This window comes from Phodopus roborovskii, unplaced genomic scaffold (assembly GCF_943737965.1).
Source record: "Phodopus roborovskii unplaced genomic scaffold, PHOROB, whole genome shotgun sequence".
NCBI classification, from domain to species: domain Eukaryota; kingdom Metazoa; phylum Chordata; class Mammalia; order Rodentia; family Cricetidae; genus Phodopus; species Phodopus roborovskii.
This window is the reverse complement of record NW_026126409.1, coordinates 4,313,433-4,333,027: the sequence shown is the minus strand read 5'-3', so window position 1 is coordinate 4,333,027 and position 19,595 is coordinate 4,313,433. Positions and strand designations below refer to the sequence as shown.

General features: G+C 41.7%; 1 protein-coding gene across 1 annotated transcript in view; it reads right to left on the bottom strand.

Moving 5' to 3' along the window:
* The window catches only part of Klhl2 (kelch like family member 2), a 110,588-nt gene that overhangs the window by 1,609 nt on the left and 89,384 nt on the right, over window positions 1–19,595 (bottom strand). Inside the window, exons 7-14 of the mRNA XM_051181951.1 lie at window positions 17,892–18,008; window positions 16,155–16,304; window positions 11,324–11,441; window positions 9,868–10,065; window positions 9,060–9,161; window positions 6,852–6,980; window positions 6,137–6,277; window positions 1,426–1,569 (exon numbers count right to left, since the gene is read on the bottom strand). Of these exons, the coding sequence (XP_051037908.1) occupies window positions 1,426–1,569; window positions 6,137–6,277; window positions 6,852–6,980; window positions 9,060–9,161; window positions 9,868–10,065; window positions 11,324–11,441; window positions 16,155–16,304; window positions 17,892–18,008 (1,099 nt within the window). The remainder of the gene's footprint in view (window positions 1–1,425; window positions 1,570–6,136; window positions 6,278–6,851; window positions 6,981–9,059; window positions 9,162–9,867; window positions 10,066–11,323; window positions 11,442–16,154; window positions 16,305–17,891; window positions 18,009–19,595) is intronic.

The following is a 19,595-nucleotide window of genomic DNA, read 5'->3' as shown; positions in this document are numbered from 1 at the left end:
GTTAACACATCATAAAGGTGCAGGGAACTGAACCTGGGTCCCATGCAAAAGCAACAAGTGCTCTCAATGTCTATACCATCTCTCCAGCTTTCATCATTTTTTTTTCTTTCTTTTTAATACAGCTTTTTCTTTAAAACAAAAAGTACTTATTACCATTACTTAATTATATATGTGTGTGCTTGAGTATGGGGTTATGCATGCATGAGTATGGGTTTATGCACGCGTGAGTATGGGTGCCCAAACAGTCTAGAAGAGAGTGTCCTGGAGCTGGGTCCTCAGTAAAAGTAGTTAACATTCTTGACCTGAGCCATCTCTCCAGCCCCCTGCACTACCATTTTAACATATATGGCTGTGAAAGCTCTGTTAGGTCTGAATAAATTCTACATATATCAGACTTCTGGGCCTAGAACCTTTTTTTTTTTAACTTTGAAGTTATTATTGGGGAGAATCTGTCAGAAAATAACAAATGTTACCTAATACTTTAAAGAGTCAGAAAACATGCTGGAGAGTGGATATGTCCATCATCTTGATCGTGGTGATAGTCAATCTTGTGGGTATGTGTGAGATTTATACTAAATATATTTACTAAATATGTACTAAAATGCACAGTAGCTGTTCTATGTCAGTCATGACTCAATGAAGTAGCTGAAAAAATTTTCCCCTAATATTGCATTATTTTATTCTGGGATCCTGCTATATAGTTTCCTGTGAAGTGTCATTTGGAAGATGGATAAACAGCAGTGATGATTACTTAATGAAAATCAATACCCTCTCCAGTATTATATTAACTGTGTTACACTCTGTTACTTAAAACATCATCAGACTTACTAAATATGTAATATGTAGTTTTAAAGACATTGTTACATTAAAGGTTATTATAATTTCTTTTATTTGAGATAATGGGCCAGAAATTACAAAATTCAACCAACGTAAGGCATTCTACCATGCCTCACGGGCAATGCGCTGAGATAGTCGTACTTGTTTTTAATTAACTATTTTACTTCTTATGAGGTAAAGAAGGCATATGTGTCACAGCACATGTATAAAGATAAAAAGACAATTTTGGGAGTCATTTTGCTCATTCCATTATGTAGGACCCAGGGACTGAATTCATGTCACCAGGCTTGGCGAAAGCCTTTGCCCACTCAACACTCTTGCTAGCCCCTTTGTCACACTTCTTGGTTAAGGAATTAAAGCTTTGCTGCTTAATGAACCACTCTCCATCATATAAGGCTTTTAGTCACTAAAATACATTAAATATTTCTGAGCTGTAGGTGAAGTATTTTAAGTATTACATTATGAGAATGCTTGTGCCTCACTGTCAATACACTGTTTAAGCATATAAAAGATTTTCTTACAGGAAAATGAGTTACAATATGAGGATGTCACCTGCATGCCAAGAGACAAAGAATGAAGTCACCGTACCTGCATAACTTCTCCCCGTGCTCATACAAGAGGATACAACTGTCCATTTATCTGTTGTGGGGTTATAATACTCTACCGATGCCAAGTTACAGGAACCATCATCTCCTCCAACAACATATAACAGACCGTTAACTGCACAAACACCTTAAGAAGTTATACAGAGAGAAAACAATTATTTCAACCTTCAAGGGAGCACAACAACCCCTACATGCTTTCTTGGATAATACAAGTGATGGGCTATAAAATGAGGGTGTGTGTGTGGGGGGGGTGATGACATGTGAGACCTACTTGAGCAAAGCTCCTACTGTGCACCATTTACTGTGTGCACTATTACTGTGTACACCATTACTGCAGCAGCTGATATAGCTATAACTAAATCACTTAAGCACAACAGCTTTACTTATATTTCAATATGCAGGGAGGGAGGGAGGGAGGGAGAAAGGTCAAAGTGGTAAAAGATTCTCAATGTCAGCTTTTAGGAGATTCTAAGAAAATATTAACAGAAGGTTGACATGAGTGCTAGTGGTAGAGCTCAGTGGTAGAGCAGTAGCCTAGAAGGAAAAAAAAATTGTAATTTCAAGTTTTACATGGGATGGTTAAGCTATTTTGTTTTCTTTCTAAAGGGAGCCAGCCGGGTTGTAGTTCAGTAGCAGAACACCTTCAGAGTATGTATGAGGTGCTGGGTTTAATGTCTGGCATTGCCAAAGAGATAAGACAATGGTGGCTGGAGGCTGAGGCAAGAAGATGGTGAGTTCAGGGGCAACCTGGGCACGTACTGAATCCGTCTTTAAGACGAGGTGGCGGGGAAAACAGTATTCTTTATCTGGTTACTAGAATAATTATTTTTGGCTTGGAAAAAGTTCCAAAGCTTCTAGAACAACTTTTAAAATACTGATCTCTACTATAAACAACACACACTCTCTCTTGCTCTCTTTCTTCTTAACCCCAAACAGGTAATACTAATTGTACTTTCTTTTTCTGCAGATGACAGCATCTCACTTTGCCTTGACCTCATTGTGTAATCAAATGATCTTAACTCCTGATTCTGTCTCTACCTGTAAGTGGTAAGATTACAGACCTGAGCCATCACACCCAAATTTCTTTTTCTTTTCTTTCCTTTTCTTTTTGAGATAAGGTCTCATTCTGTAGCCCAGGATGGCCTAAAATTCCCTCTGCAGCTCAGAGTCATCCTGAGTGCTGGGGCTGCCCGGGTGAGCCATCATGCTTGGCTTATGTAACCCAATTAGTCTGACAAACACCATACTTAGAATATTTCTCCAAAATAATAGTAATCTACATAATCTTAATGGCTGCACACATTTTCATGTGTATAAAACCATGCTTATCTAGTTCTTTCATACTGGTAGATATTTAAAAGGAGGAACAAAAAGCACCTATATGTTTGCATATTCATAAAATTATTTACTATAGTTTTTTTAAAAAAGAATTCAGAGGTAAACACTATATTTCAACTTAATTATGTCTAGGGCTAGAAAGATGGCTCAGCAGTTGACAGCACTAGCTGCTCTTTCAGAGGACCTGGAGTTTAATTCCCAGCACCTGCATGGCAACTGTGATAACAACCATCTGAAACAATTCCATGGGATCCTATGCCCTCTTCTAGCCTCCACCGTTAGCAAACATAGATATACACACAGGCAAAACAACCACACACAGCTGAATTATTTTTTAAGTAAAGAACCTAAGCTGGGCATGGTATCATACACATATCCGAGCTCCCAGCACTCCGGTGGCAGGAGAATAAAAAGTTTGGGCCTGACCTGGTCTGCAGTGAGAAATTTCCAAAATAAGTATTCAAAAATACATATTCAAAGCTACACTGAAAGGGAGTGAATCCTCTCTCTCTCTCTTTTCCTCAGACTCAACTGTTTCCAAACAATTCAAAATACTTAGAAGCTGATGCCGCTGCATACAAGCTCCTTGAGGTTCACACGTGTACACACGGATGGTGAGGAAATCCAACAGGCCCAGATGGCCTGATGAGTTCAAGGCTAAGCTTCCTGAGCTAATTCATGTCGGGCTCTCAACTGAAAGAGCACCCCATTGCAGAGGAGGTCAGTTACTGCACCCACTCCAGCAGCACCGCTATCCCTTCCGAATTGTAAGTTTACTAATGTCCCAGTCCTGTAGAGCTTTGGAAAACAAACCCCTTCACCAAAAGGACAAACTTTCCTCACGTACTTGGCAGTTCCCATCTGTTTGGTTTACTTTATCTCAACCAAACACCTACTGAGAACCTATTACAGATGTCTTAAACATTATAAGACTTGTAACCCTAGCCAGCCGCCCCCCTCCATTCTCCACATCACAATTTTCCCTTTCCTCCATTCTGTCTTTGGGGGTGGTGATGTTTAAACAATATCTCCATATGCTGTCCAGGCTACCCTGAAGTAGTTACATCATGCAGAGAAGCCTGGAATGCAAGACTTTTCTGCCTTCATCTCCCCAGTTCTAAAAGTATAGGGATGTGCTATCATGCCTGGATTTTTTTTTTTTTTTTGTTCCACTTTGATATAGTTTACCATGCTTATGAAAACTTTTAAAATATGACTTGTAAATTGCTTGCTAACTCAAACTTCTGTGACGCCCTCACCTTTCCCCATGCCCTGCTCCCTCCTTGCCAGATGAGCCCTTCTTTCCAAAGGGGGTGCCTGGATAAGGCCTTTAGACTAGATTAAGTAAACAGGGTCTAGAGAGCTCATCAGATGCTTGTTTCAGATGGCCAGAAACACCAAATGAAGGTTACCTAATCCCATATCCTTATACCCTAAATCAAGTACTCACTCTACCCAAGGCCCAGACCTGTGAGTGCTGCAATCCTTTTAGATAATCTCTTGCTGAAAGACTTTCAATATCTTACCAAATACAACTGACTGGGTAAAGTCCATGGCTGAATAGTTAATTATAAATTCTGCTCTGCTACTCACAGTCCTTACTGTCCTGTACTTGGTGTTCCCCTCTGGCCACAAAGAAACCAAAACAAACAAACAAAAACAAATAGCATTTTTAGGGAGTACATCTAGCAACTGAATTTAGTGGTGCACGGTAACCTTGAGAATCACCAGGAACTTAGGTGATGGGGAGGGCAGGAGAAGACTAGCATTTCCCTCCTAGGAATCCTTTAAGTATAGTTATGTGTCATATAAATTTAGGGCAGTCATGGGCTGGATAAAAATGCTGATCCCCTAAGAGTATAACAGAGATGGGAATTCCTACGACCTAGTGATGCTGTTGCCTGGGGCGGCTAGCCTGAAACTGTAGCATGTATTTCTGGTAATGATGGTATAAACACACCTATAGCCTTGCCCACTGTGTAAATACACTGTATTGGTGGTTACAAACAACACATAACAGGTCATGTAATTATTCTGAAGAACATCCTTCTACTTATCAAAGAAACATGTACTGTAAATCAGTGTACTGTTGCTCAAGTCCCATACAGTTTATGTCTCCTGTGTTTTTTTATTACATCAGGAGGCCACATGGGGTAATTGGCTTATAACATCTTGGGTTACGTAAGTGTGATTTTCACACAATGTGAAACGCACTTCCAGCTAACCCATGTCTCAAAAGGTCTGTGGGAAACAGGAGACTGCAGCACTCTGACCCCCAAAGACCTCTGTATTCTTAAAACTAGTTTTTGTTGTGGCTACTGGTTTCTCAATGAATCCTGAATTATATTACATCAGAGCAAGCTCTTGAGACTTCCCCTCCAGATATGAATAATAATTTACTTTGTTTAAAAAAGTCTTGTTATATAGTCCAGACTGGCTGGAACCCAAGATCCCCTTCCCTTTACCTCCCAAATGTGCGTAATTACACTTGGCTCAAGTAGTTTTTAACACCCTGTTGATATTACCCAATTGCACATATCCACTAAGAACTGAGCTCACTAGTACGTGATACAAGGTACGAACTCAAAGGTGTTTACATTAAAAACAAATGAGCTCAAGTATCAAGTAAAGAGGGTTCTACCAGCAATCTCATCAGTCTACAAAGATCTCCAAAAGCTGGCATAAAATATAAGGTCTCTACAGTATCAAGACAACATGCTATATCTAGATATATCTAGAATATAGCATGACAACACACACACACACACACACACACACACACACACACACAAAATATCTAAAGATGACCTTGAACTTTCAACTCTCCTGCTTCTGCAAACATCAATGGAACATTTAGGTTAAAAGCACTCACCACTACACCTGATTTACATGGCTCTAGTGATTGAACCCTGGGCATCACAAATGCTAGGCAAGCATTCTACCAAATAGGCCTTATATGTGTTTATCTATTTTGATACAGGGTCTTACTCTGCAGCCAGTCCAAGCTGACATGGAGCCCTCTATATATTCTCAAACTCACAGCACTCCTCCTTCTTCAGCACCCCAAATGTTAGGACATGATCTACCATATCTGGTTTCTTAAACTGTTAAAAAAGTTACTTTGATGGTGCTATGGATCAAAGGCTGGGTCTTACACATGTGATGCGAGGGCCGTAACACTGCTACTGAGCCGTGTGTGAATATTCACTTTAAGGGCTTCTTAAATAAGCATTTGCACTGGAAACCTTTCAAGTCTATCAGGGAATGAGATTAGCAATGGAAATGCACAGGGAAAACTGGGAAACCATCCCTAAAAAATGCAGTATGGATGGCATGATCTTGGATTCAACAGATACCTGCATTTCTTCTGCACATGTTCATATCTGCAACCTGTCTCCAGGCATTGGTGGTGGGATCATATACTTCAACACTTTTCCGTACTAAAGGACCATCATGACCTCCTACAGCATATAATAAGTTGTTTAGGACGCCAACACCTATAAAACACAACCAAGCAAATCACAGTAAAGCAAAGGAGGAAAGAAACCTGCAGTACGGGGCAGCAGACACACATGCCTCTGGATGAAACTGGGAAGTCATACCTCCCACTGGAAAGACACTGATGGAAAAGCTCAACACTGTGGAAATGGAAGGGAACGGACTGGCAAGGACCTTCGTAAGAGCTGCTATTCTAATAAGAAAGTCAAACAGAAGGAACAGATTCAACAACCTTTAAAAAAATCCTCCCACAAAGGACTTTCTCCAGGCGTTCAGTCTGTAAAAGCATACAATTTGAAAGATATGGCCTTGAAGAGATCTGCTTTCTGAACAACTTCCCAAATAAGCTAAAAACAAACACCTAAAAGGAATGACAAAACGACATTATGTAACTAAAGCAGAGACTCTTTTCAGGCTTGGAAGCTTTTACTCTTTATAAAATGCACATGGTACTTATCACTGCCACTTAAAAGCACTTAGCAGAGCCAAGAAAAACACCATACATTTCCAAACCCCATACTCTGATGCCCATCCGTCATTTCCCCTCGGTTGCTGACTAGGGTTTCTACTTACCTGCTCCACTCCGTCTGGTGCTCATCTCTGCTATGTAGGTCCATTCGTTTGCAGTAGCATTATAGCATTCTACTGTGCTAAGACACTGTCGTGAGGCTCCATCATAACCCCCCACAGCATAGAGCAAACCTAGACATGGAACCACAGAGAAACCCAAATAAGCAATCAAGCAATCTATTTCCTTATCACAAAATGTGAACATTTCTTGCTCTGTGGCAACAGAGCTTCTGCTTGAAGTATCCCTGCTTTTTAAAACACAATCTTGCTAAATAAGTAACATGTAGAATGATCAAATCATATTTACAAAGAGTGCATGGAATAGACAATGCACTTTTTCTTACATTTCTCTTGCATTTTCTTCCTCCCTCCCTTCCTCCCTCCCTTCCTTCTTTCCTTTTTTCTTTTTTGGTTTTTTGAGATAAGGTTTCTCTGTATTGCTTTGGAGCCTGTCCTAGAACTAGCTCTGTAGACCTAGCTGGACTCGAACTCACAGAGATTCACCTGCCCCTGCCTCCCAAGTGCTGGGACTAAAGGCGTGCACCACCAAAGTCTGACTGATAGCAGAGAGTAGTACACTCATGACTTTAGATAACACTAGCTGGTGCATGAACAAGATCTTGGAAAACAGAAATATCAGTTATCTTAATAAGTTGGGGCAGGGCCTTAAATCATGAGTGAGTAGCAGAGGGACCAGACAGATGTCTCAACAGTAAAAAGCAATGGCTGCTCTTCTAAAGGACCCATGTTTAAGTCCTAGCATCTACATGGGAGCTCACAACCATCTCCAACTTCAGTTCCTGGGAATCTGACACCCTCTTCTGGTCTCCATGGACACTGTGCACATGGTTCACAGACATACATGTATACATGTAAGCAAAAGATCCATATATATTTAAGAAGAAAAAGAAAAAGGGAAGTCAGTGCCAGAATGCAATGAAATATCTGGAAAGAAAAAGCTATGAGGTTCTAATACCACATCATGGATAAAGTATTAATATACATCATGAGTGACATTAAAAACATGCTAAATGAGAAAAGCAGTCATATGATTTCATTTATGTAAACATCTAGAAGGGAGAAATGTACAGTGACAGGAAGTAGTGATTACTGAGTACAAGGGACAAGTGATTACTAAGGAAAGTGGGGATTTTGTGGTGATAGATGGAATTATTTAAGTCAAATGGAAGTTTCTATGATATTTCAATTGTATTTTAAGAAAATCATTTTAAAAAAATATTTATTATTATTACTTACACACACATACACTTGCATGTGAATGCAGGTGCCGACAGAGGCCAGAGGCATTGGATGCCCCCGGAGCTGGAGTTACAGGCAGTTGTGAGGTGCCTAATGTGGGTGCCGGGAATCTAACTCAGGTCCTCTGGAAGAGCAGTAGATGGTCCTAACTGCTAAGATATCACTCCAGCCCCATGAAAACTAGTTTTAAAAGTAAAGAGAAAGCTGGGACTGGTGGCGCACACCTTTAATATTATCGGTTGGAGGTAGAGGCAGGTTGTTCTAATGAGGTTAGCCCAGGCTGGTCCACATAGTGAGTTCTAGAGCAGCCACAGATATATAGTGAGACTCTGCCTAAAAAACAATTTTACTTACCATCAGAGGAAATGGAAAAACATAAATTTGCCTAAGCTAGAATTTGGGGGGAGGGAAATCATACCAGAGAAATAACACACAGAGGTTTCCCCCAACTGGAAAGTAAGTAGGATATAAACTAAACCACAGCAACTGCCCCTTGAATATTAAATGGCCCTTGTCTAGATACAGCCTATTGGATGTATAATGACCTGAACTGCCCCCACAACAACTATAATAAGAACAGGTGTAAGAGCTGGGTGCTAATTAGGGAAGAAAGTACTTATCTAATGTCTGGGTTCAAGTCCCAGTAAGGTAAAAAAAAAAATTAGTTGGCAGTCTTATATACGTCACAAAGAGGGAGAGAAGGATAGAGGGAAGGAGGGAGGGAGGGAGGGAGGGAGGGGCGGAGGAAGAAGAGGGAGGGGAAGGCAGAAAGGGCTTACATAGTTTAATTTATACAAATGGGCTAATTTTAAAAGAGCAATTAAAATATATAACCACTGCTTCTCCTTCGTCCACTTATAATAGTGCTCAGGTCTCCAGATGCACCCCTCCCCAGAACCCAATGGCCCAGAGTATCTGCAAATGCTCACCTGGGGGAACTGCCAGACCTACCTCCAACAACACCCACACCCACACTGCTCCTCCTCGTGTTCATCGGAGCCACGTGAAACCATTCGTTAGACTTTATGTTGTAGGCTTCCACAGACGATAAACCTGGGATAAAGCATAATACCCTTCATTTCCGCTTCCAAAAAGACACAGTTGCTTTTTTTGTGTAAACACCACTAGGGGAAGTAATGTCAGGTATTTTACATTGGGCTAATATTAAAAGAAGAAATGGAAAAGCATACTAATTATATGATAGGAATGACTACTGGAAGCTTCTACTCAAGCTGTTGCCATTCATATGCTTTGAAATGTGAAAGAGTGACGGTTATTAATGCATAAGAAACAAAATTTATATTATCTGTACTGTTACATCTTTTTAAAATGGTTATGTGTTCCTGTGGGGGGGGGGGGAGCTCGTGTGCACACACATGACTGCAGTGCCCATTTAGACCAGAAGAGGGTGCTAAACATCATTAGAGCTGGAGTTACAGTTGGCTGTGAGCAGCTCTAACTGGGTGCTGGGAACCAAACTCTAGTCCTCTAAGAGAGCAGCAAGCACTCTTAGCTACTTAGCCATCTCTCCAGCCTTCAATCATACCTTTTAAAGAAAAAATTTAATTTAAGGTTTTGAGACAAGCTCTCACCATGGCTATCTTCAAACTTATGTTTCTCTTGTCCACAAATTTCCCCATACTAGCCTTTAAAGAAATTCTCAGTGTATAATGCCTGCTAGGAACATTCAGTTATATGCTAATTTTAACATGTGGTTATTATGCTAATTCTAACAGTGATGCAGGAGAGAAGAAATTACCTGTGCTGCCATCAAAGCCCCCCACTGCATATAACAATCCATTTAGCACAGCTGCCCCCAGCGTGCTTCTTCGATCTCGCATGTTTGCAACACTGGTCCACTGGTCTTTCACCGGGTCATAGGAATCAACAGTGCGGACTCTTAGGGAACCATTAAAACCACCAACAGCAAAGACAAGCCCAGCCATATATACCATCCCTGTAAAGGAAGACATCAATCCAGGATGAATATGCCATTCAATGGTTACCCGTTTTGAAGGCAGGCTATGATTAAGAAAGTCTACCAGTGTTTGTCAGAACACAAAAGTCTTGACAGCTTTAAATACTGAGTCAGTCTTGAAAATTTCTTCTTCATTTGTAAGAGACATAAAATCAAAGTGCACCATGAGGTGTGTACTAGAAATCCACTATTGCAGTTTGATGGAGGATAAGATTAAAAAGTTTCAATGTCCCATTGAAAACTTGTGGGCTAGGAGTATGGGTGATCTGGTAGTAGAGTGGTTGCCTGGTCTTGCACCCCATAAACAAATAAAACTAAAACTAAAGAGTAGCCAATAGGGGGAAGGAGGGATGGAAGGAAGAAAGGAGAGAGAGAGAGAATGAGAATATATATCCTGGTCCCCATATGTTCTAAGCAGGACCTCTACTAGTGGATTACAGCCCTGGTCCTTGACTCTTACAGAATGAGAGAACTGAATACGCTGGAATGTAACAATCTCACAGAACATGCTTCTGGGAAATAACCGTCATGGGAAGACACTATACTAAGAACAATGGGTCTGTATTTCAGGCCCAGTAGAGATTCTCAAGATTTGTAAGTGCTTCCTTTGAGTAGTTTGGGCCAAATAACATCTGCTTCAATCCATCTGTAGAACAAACGCTAGGATGGAAACAACCATTGCATATAGCTTGGCTGGACATTTCCAAGAAGAGTTTTCTCTATCCATATTTCATTACGGTAACTAGGAAAACAGTCAGCAAATCTCCAGATCTTCCTTTTGTTCTGGAAAACCAGAACAATGCCTAAAGATGAAGAAGACAGCACAACAACCAGGCACAATGGAAGACATCTGCAATCCTAGCACTTGGGAGGCTGAGGCAGGAAGAACAGGAAGTTCAAGGCCAGCCTGGGCTACAGACCCATAGACCCTGTCTCCAAAAAAATAAAAGAGCTGTTATCCTTTCCACAGAAGAGGTTCAGCCAGGCTTTTACACGGCCTTCTTCTTTTTTAATTTAAACAGAGTCTCATGTAGTGCAGGCTGGCCTTGAACTCGCTATGTAGTTAAGGATGACCTTGCATTACTAATCTTCCTGCTTCCACCTCTGGAGAGCTGGGGTTAAAGACACAGACTACCATGCTTGGTGTCTTATAAACATTTTCCCCTAACAACTGCAATAAGACCTCAGTGCTCCCACAGACCCAGAAGCAGAGGTGATCATCACACCCCGGGCTCACCTGCTCTGCACCTCCTGGAAGGCAGCTCTGCTACTTGGTGCCATCGCTCCTCTTTGAAGTCATAGCACTCCACACTTCGGATGGCCTTCGGTGCTTGGCCCCCGACTACCACCATCAACTAAAAGGGAAGAAATGTAAGTGCTTGAACCGCTGCTATCACCTCCTCAAGAGACTGACAATATCCTACAGACACTGACAAGAAGAGCAATGGGATGAAAAGGGCACAGCATGCTGGAGGAAAATGGCTGCCTAACCAACACACACACCATCAGCAAGGGGCACGTGTTAGAACTGCAATTCTATCATCTAGCGCATTTGGTTTAAAACTAGGCTTTCCGAAACCTAAAGAGGCTTCTAGCCACTCAAACAAACGTAGTATTTAAGGCAAAAACAGTAGGCAGCCAACACAGACAAGGCTGCAGGTTATCATGGGGCTTGCTGTAAACCAGACTCTGGTTCTGCAGTGATCAGAGGTAAGACTACTTCAGCCCAGAAGAAACGGAAGTAAAGTGTGTTACTAGGCAGTGAGTGAAAGGACAGTAGAGGATTCACAGATGGAGAAACTATTTGAAAGAGGGTAGCTGGAGTAGATGAGATCTTAAGGAAAGAGGCCTCTCAACGCTCCATAAATAAACCATCATCATAACATCATGAGAGGGCTGCAGAGTTTCCTCAGGTCAATGGGACAGCCGATTAACCACACTACTATCTGCCTAGAACTATGATAGGGGTCACATAGGGCATGGTCACTCACTACATGCCACGAGCTTACAGATCACACTGAGGATCTAACTAACACCCAGGATGGAATTCAATGCCAATGTGCAACTGTACACAGTCCAAACCTACAGACACTAGCTGCTATTGGGAACCACAAAAAGGAGAGTGACCATGAGTCAGTGAAAGTTTCCTAGGGAGCTGGAGCAAAGACTTTGGAAGATGGACAAGACTTTTGTCTTTCACCACACACGGGCACCTTTCTGGCAATGGGGAATAAAAGCTATCATGTCAGGACAATGTCACAGTTAGTATGGAAAGCTAGGGAGAATGGGCAGGGCTCTGGGAGAAAGATGTGATCATGGTAAGAGAAGAATACTAAAAATAAACCAACAATAACAAAACCAACATAAAGAAGCTCACAAAATTGGGGAGGGGGGTTGTGACAGTGACTGCATCATCACCTACCTGTGCCTAAAACTACATCATCACCTACCTGTACCTAAAACTACAGAGAGATGTGTACACAGAAAGCATGATTCCAGATTCCCAGTAAATCACAAGTTAAAAAAAAAAAAAAAAAGTAGCCTGTTATTAGTTACGGAGTAAAGCAGAAAAACTCTTAAGGTGCTAAAGCTTAGCATGAACCAATGGTGCAATTATTTCAGTTTATTCTTCTAGTTCTGAACTCAAATAAATAAGGAGCTAAGGAGCATTAGAGAAAATCATTGCGCCCTATTACCAAGAGGCCAAAGAAACAATAAAAGGGTAGGGGCAAGACTGTAAAGCTATTCTTGCATGGCGCATCAAATCAAGCCTGTACATAGATCTGTCTTCAAACCGCAATCTAATAAAGCCCAATTCAAATGTCAAACCTCAGAATAAAGTAAAGGTATTTTAAAGATTTTGTTTCCAATTTTTACTTTGTGTATGTGTGTATATGTGTGCGCTTGGGTGTGGTTTGTGCACATCCAGTACAGTGCCTACAGAGAGAGGCCAGCGGATGAGAATGCTGGAACCAAACTCAGGTCCTCCAAAAGTACAGTTTGCACTCTTAACCAGTGAGCCATCTCCCCAGCCCCCGGAATAGTTTAAAATCCTCAGTCAGCATAGTGGTTGGTAGATTCCACAGTTCTCAAACTGGATTCATTATTCCCACATGGAAAGGAGAACAGAAGAGAAAGTGCATTACTGCAGTGAACAGGGACAACATCTTCATCTTACTTCTCCATGAAAAACAGAGTGGGATAGAAGGTCCTTGTACCCAAGGACCAGAAGAAAGAAACCAGGAGGAATGCATGCGAGCTCAGGACAGCAGGCACAGCGGTGAACTGGGAAATGTGGGTGTTGAGATCAGCAAAGGGGCCGCTTATATCATAGGTCATTACTTATTTATAAAAGACACTTAACCCCGAGAGCCACACTGTTTGATATAGCACACAAGCATCAACAGGACAGGAAGAGCTTCTGTAGGGAGTAATTAAAGGTAACACCAGAGAAGGGTAAGAGGTGGGGAGACAAGTGAATAGCAGGGGTTGTCCTGAATACAGGTCACTTAGACTTTCTTCATCCAGAAATACATCAATACTCTTTACCAAAAAGTGTGGGGGGGGGCGGGGCGGGGCGGGAACAGGGGCTAACTGAAAAAGTATGCAGCACTAAGACATCTATAGTGGGGTTGGAGATGGCTCAGTGACTACGCGTGTGTATTGCTCTAGTAGAGTTCAGTTCCCATGCCCAGGCTGGATGGCTCTCAACTGCCTGTGACTCCCTCTCCAGGGAGTCCAATGCCCTCTTCTGGATTTCACGTGGACCAGCATGCACATGGATATTTGTACGCATAGACACAGAAGTAAAAATTAAAAATAAGTCTAAAAAGCACAGAGCTTCTCATTATGATATCCAAATATAAGGACGCTTCATGCAATCCTCCTATAGTTTACTTAGAATGCAAAACTAATATGCGGGACTGAAAAGTCCTACGTGCAATTAGTGAGTGCTAGCCAGAAAGTAACATAAGACAAAACATTAGTGTGGCACTATCTCAGATTTTAGAGTAATTTCCTCAGCATTGCTACTGTGTTTTATTCTATTTGACCCTTCAAGACTACAATAAAGATATCATTACTACAAGATATGCATGCATATATTAATCCTGCTTCACTCCCACTTACTTACTTAGAAAAAATTTCGAATACTTGGTCCCACAGAAAAACTTCCCACACAGCACACAGGCACCTTTTCCAAAAGCTATGTGCAGAAACAAACATTGGAGAAAGGACAGTGCATGCAGAAGGTATACACTCAAAGTTGTGATGCTACTTGAACTGTCACCATGTCTGCTGCCCCTCCCATAGGAAGGCGGGGAAACCCCAAGGAAGTGAAATACCAGAGATGCTCCATGAATCCATATGCACACCAGAAACAGCAGCTAACACATGGAAAATCTGGAAGTACCTAACAGTGGGAAAGGGAGGTCACACCAAAGAGGCTCAGGAGAATACTTAACTGAACTTAAGTCTTACAAAGAGAAAATAAAACAATTGATAGGATTTTACCAACGGCTCCTTAGCTCTGCAAAAGTGCCATATTTAGCCTGGAAATTAGGCAGAATTCATCTTTATTCTAAAGGCCTCTCTGCAGTACAGTTGAAGATGCCAGGGGGATTGAGTGTGAACTAAGAAGGCTTTTATTCTTCCCCTCACATATATGAAAGATTTATGAAGTACTAAAGTTGAGAGGGGGTGTTGAGATAGAGCCGTGCTTGCCACCAAGCATGATGATGGGAGTTCAACCTCCAGGACCCATATGGGGGAAAGAAAGAATGGACTCCCAAGTTGTCCCCTGACATCCACGTGTGCACCTGCATGCACACGGATGGACAGATGGACGGACGGACGGACGGACGGACACACACACACACACACACACACACACACTATGTAGAGAAACTAACAAGCATCAATGAAATGGTAACTTGGGGCTGAAGAGACTGGAGAGATGGCTCAGTGTATAAGAGCACTTGCTGCTCTTCTAGAAACCCTGGGTTTCATTCCCAGCATTCACAAGGCAGTTCATAACCATCTTTAATTCCAGTTCCAGGAAATACAAAGTTCTGGTCTCTGTGGGAACCAAGCATGTATGTGGTATGCAGACATATATACAAGTAAAACATTCATACATATAAAGTAAAATAGAAATCTAAAAATATACTTTTAAAAAGTATAGGGAACTGTCAAACTGTATACAACAAGGACTAGGAGCTGGAACTGACTGATCTATTGATCATATTTCATCCTATCATGTACATCTATGAAAACACCAGGATCCGTTATAAACTCCCTTGCTCACAGAGAAATCTTGCTGTTTAGTCTAACTCCCCTCTTTTTTCCCACTTGCTACTTAAAGTGGAGGAACTGAGAAGGGACAAAACCAATTGTCTTCCCTTCTTGGAGTGTGATGTCATAGGATTTATAGACAAAATAATGGGGCTCCAGAGATGGCTCTCTGGTTTAGAGTACGTTAGAATGCTTGCTGCTCTTGCAGAGAATGTGTGTGTTCAACTCCTAGCATCTATGGTTAATAATTCACAACCACTTGTAACTCCAGCTCCAGGGGATCTAATGCCTGCTCTGAGCTCTGTGGGTACTTGCATGCATGTGTTCCTACACACACATATACACATACTCACACACGATTAAATAAATTGAGCTGAAAAGATGGCTCATTAGTTTAGATCACCCAGCAACCATATGGAGTGGCTCACAATTGCCTTTAACTCCTAGATCCAAGGATTCTGATGTCTCCTTTGGGTTTTCATGTGTGCACATATATCACATACACACATACACACACACACACACACACACACACACACACACAAATAAAATAAAGGAAAATGTTTTTAAAAATGATTAAATGAATTAAATACTCCCTACCCTTAGCATGTAGTCAAGAGGGACTAAATCATAAATTCTATGATGCATTCTTGGGCACATTTCCCATGCACAAAAGCTGAGACAACGAGGCACAGATATTCAGATGCTCAAAACCATTAACAGCTCACTGTGGGCCTGTGGACGGAGCAAGCACAACTGTGAACAATAGGTCCTACTTTGGGAAGGTTCATGGGTGTCCTCAGCCGGGTCCGCACACTCTTCATTAACATGCGCTGCTCTGTTGGCAGCAAATGGTACTTCATGGCTTCAATGAGGTAATCTTTACACGCACTGCTATTCTTCACCAATGCTTCCTCTTCAACCCTCTGTTGGGAAGAGAGATGAGCCCTGTGAGGGGACCAGCTAGTGCAGGAGAAAACAGCCCCACAAACAGACAGGGAAAAGAACTAAAGCAGACACAGCACCAAATTCTGCTCAGGAATCTGGCACACTGAGAGAAACTGCAACGAAGGTGATGAACTTCAATCTTAACTAGAGAAAACGAACTCTGTGGGTAACAGTCACATCTACCCATTCTCTGAAGAGTTGACAAGAGAAGAAAAAGAGGAAATCTTGGTGGAAAGGTGGGGCATAGGGACTTGAGGACTTCACCTTGGAATTCACCCTCCATGATGCCCCAACATAAATGAACATGAAGATGCAAGACTGTGATCTGGGCTTTTAGGAAATATAGATAGCTGGTTCTTCATTTGGGCTACGCAATGATATCAATTCATGATGATTCTCTCTTCCAATACAGGAGGGCAAATGAAAAGAGGCCCAACATCCTTAAAAACATCATACCTATGCCAGTTTTTATTCATTTATTTGTTTTTGCTCTGGCAACACTCCACCTCAGTATTGGGATTTCTGTTAATTTTTTTCCCCCTGTTTAAAATATCACAGTATCCATATACCATGCAGACCATGTTAAATAACGGTGTTTCAATAAATCTTAAGATGCTGAATCTGATCACTGATCAAAAATGTCTCTTTATAAATGGTTTCAATTACAGGAAGGAATGCTAAGATGTTCCTGAAAGTCTAGTAGGCAACAAAGAGCAAATTTAAAATACTTAAATAATTCATTTCTGTCTACTTCAAACAGCCTGCTTTTTCTTCAGCTTAGAAATAAGCTACAGACATGTTCCTGTGAAATTATAAAGTATTATCAAACAGCAATTGGTTCCAATCTCAAAAGTCCATTCATTCCTGTTGGACAGAGTCTATAAAGGGAAAAATGTAAGGAAATGTTTATTGCTGGATTTCCCACCCAGTTCCTCAGCTGTCTTGCCCCAAATGAACACACAGATGCCATATTAATTGTTAAACTATTGGCCGGTGGCTATGGCTTCTTTTTGTTTGGCTTTGTCTTAATTATTATTGTCTATGTATTGACTATGTATTGTCACGAGGCTGTGGCTTACCCATAATTCAGCTTGCTGTTACTCCTTCGGCAGCATCTCAACTCTATGTGGCGGGCTCACTCTGCCTGCCTTTCCCAGAATTCTCCATGTCTCCTAGACCCGCCTATCTTCCTGCCTCATTGGCCAAACAGTGTTTTATTCAACCAATAAGAAAAACATATACAGAAGTTCTTCCCCCATCAGATGTTAGTGCAGGGTAGAACTTGAACATATTTATCTACATGTACTCAGAGGGTCACAGATGCCGCCTCAGAACCCTCCTCTGGTACTCCCCTGAATCAGGAAGAGTGTGGAATCTAAGTTCTAGGAACAGGGATGGGCTCAGAGGGAGCTGCCAAGCTGCCAGGCGCCTTAACTGTCCTCCTTCCTACACTGCAGAGATTGTAGTCTGAAGCCCTCCCCACGGTGCGAAGGAGTTCCACATGCTGCCAGGCCTGCAGATAATATGTGCAGCCTGATGACTGGTGCGCCCACATGTGCACTCACCTGTACTAAGTACTCCCGTGGTAGTAAGGGTAGCCGGACGTGTTCCATGAGCCGAGCCATGAATTCCTGCCTTACATCTTTATCGTGGTTTACCCAGGCTATTACCGCTTCAAATACCTTAAAAATATGGAGAAAGAAAAACAATGAGTTACATGCCAAAGCATTTAAATATAACAAAGCACATCTTATGTGTTGCTAGCACTAAAAAAATCTATGGATCAGTATTTTTGAAATCTTGTCTTGCAACACACACAGACATTAGCTTCTCTTTCTTTTGACATACAGTTTAGTAAATGCTTCATTAAGTACCTTTGTATACCCAATATGCACTTTTCATTTCGTATTTACCGGACATTTCACCAAGGTCATCATAAATTTTACTGAACCTGAGTGGGAGCCGTAAGAAAATGAAAATACACAACTTTCTTCTCTGTAGCTCCAATTACAGACTTAGGCGCCTTTAGAATAAAGCACCCAGGATGATGAAGCACTGAGACAGCCTAAAATGAAAACAAAATGTCTCCGTTTCTTTTCTTCTGCTGGGACAAAACACCACGACCAAGGCAAGTTATAAAAGAAAACATTTAATTAGGGGTTCATGGATCCAGAAGGTTAGAGTCCACAGCTGTCACGCAGGGAGCATGGCAGCAGCAGGCACTGCTCTGGAGCAATACTGAGTGATAGCTTACATCCTAATCCACAAGGAGAAGTAAGGAAAGGACTAAGCGGGAATGTCTTCTGAAACCTCAATCACGCAGATTTATGGACCTATGGGGGCCATTCTCATTCAAACCACCCTACCATGTACTGACTCATCTTCACCTTTAATGTCGTCACTTGTAGAATCACTCCTCCATGTGTCTGTGAAAGTGTTTCCAGAGAGAAAAAACCGGAGGGGCAGGGGAACCACCCATCTTAAACACAAGAGGCGCCTTTGCACAGACCAGGGACCCCGAAGGACTAAGTGGGAGAGGAAGATTCAGCAGGGTGCTAGTGTCACCCTTTCTCTGCTTCCCAGCCCCACCCATGTCAGGGGACCGCTGCTCCACTCCACTATGCCATCAAGGTCATGGACACTCTGAAACCAGGAGCCCAAACAATTTTTCCCTTTATCTTGTTTCTGCCGTCATGTAGTCATAGCAGCAACAGGAAAGTAACAAAGAAATGCACCCTTATAAACAACACTTGCTTGAAATTCTCTTTAGATTTACAAACGAATTTTGCTCAATACACTTCCAGGTCAGGGTCTATGCCATGGGTTAAGCCTCCTTTGCCAGAACAGAAGGCACTGAAATGTAGTATCTTAGATACTTTTACAAACAACAGGGAGAGCATCACTATACAACATATTCCTCTGAGAAAACTAAGAAGCTAATGAAGAGCAGTGCCTTCTACAGAACTTCCTCCCAGACTGATGGATACATTTCCTGACAATCTTGAAAAGGTTGTAGGAAATATATGGCAATATGCAAATGGCTTACTGGAAACATAAGCAGGTTATTTTGATACAGCATGAAACTAAAAATAGCGTACAGGCCAATTATCATTTTTCTTTAATTTATCCTGTCAACAAGGACTTACTGAATACTTCTGTGTGCCAGGTGCCAAAGATGAAGAAGTGAAGAGAGTGTACACTCTGTTAGCTCTACCACTGCTGTTCAGTCTTGTCAGCTCCATGTTCCTGCTCCTACTATCCTGGGTCAG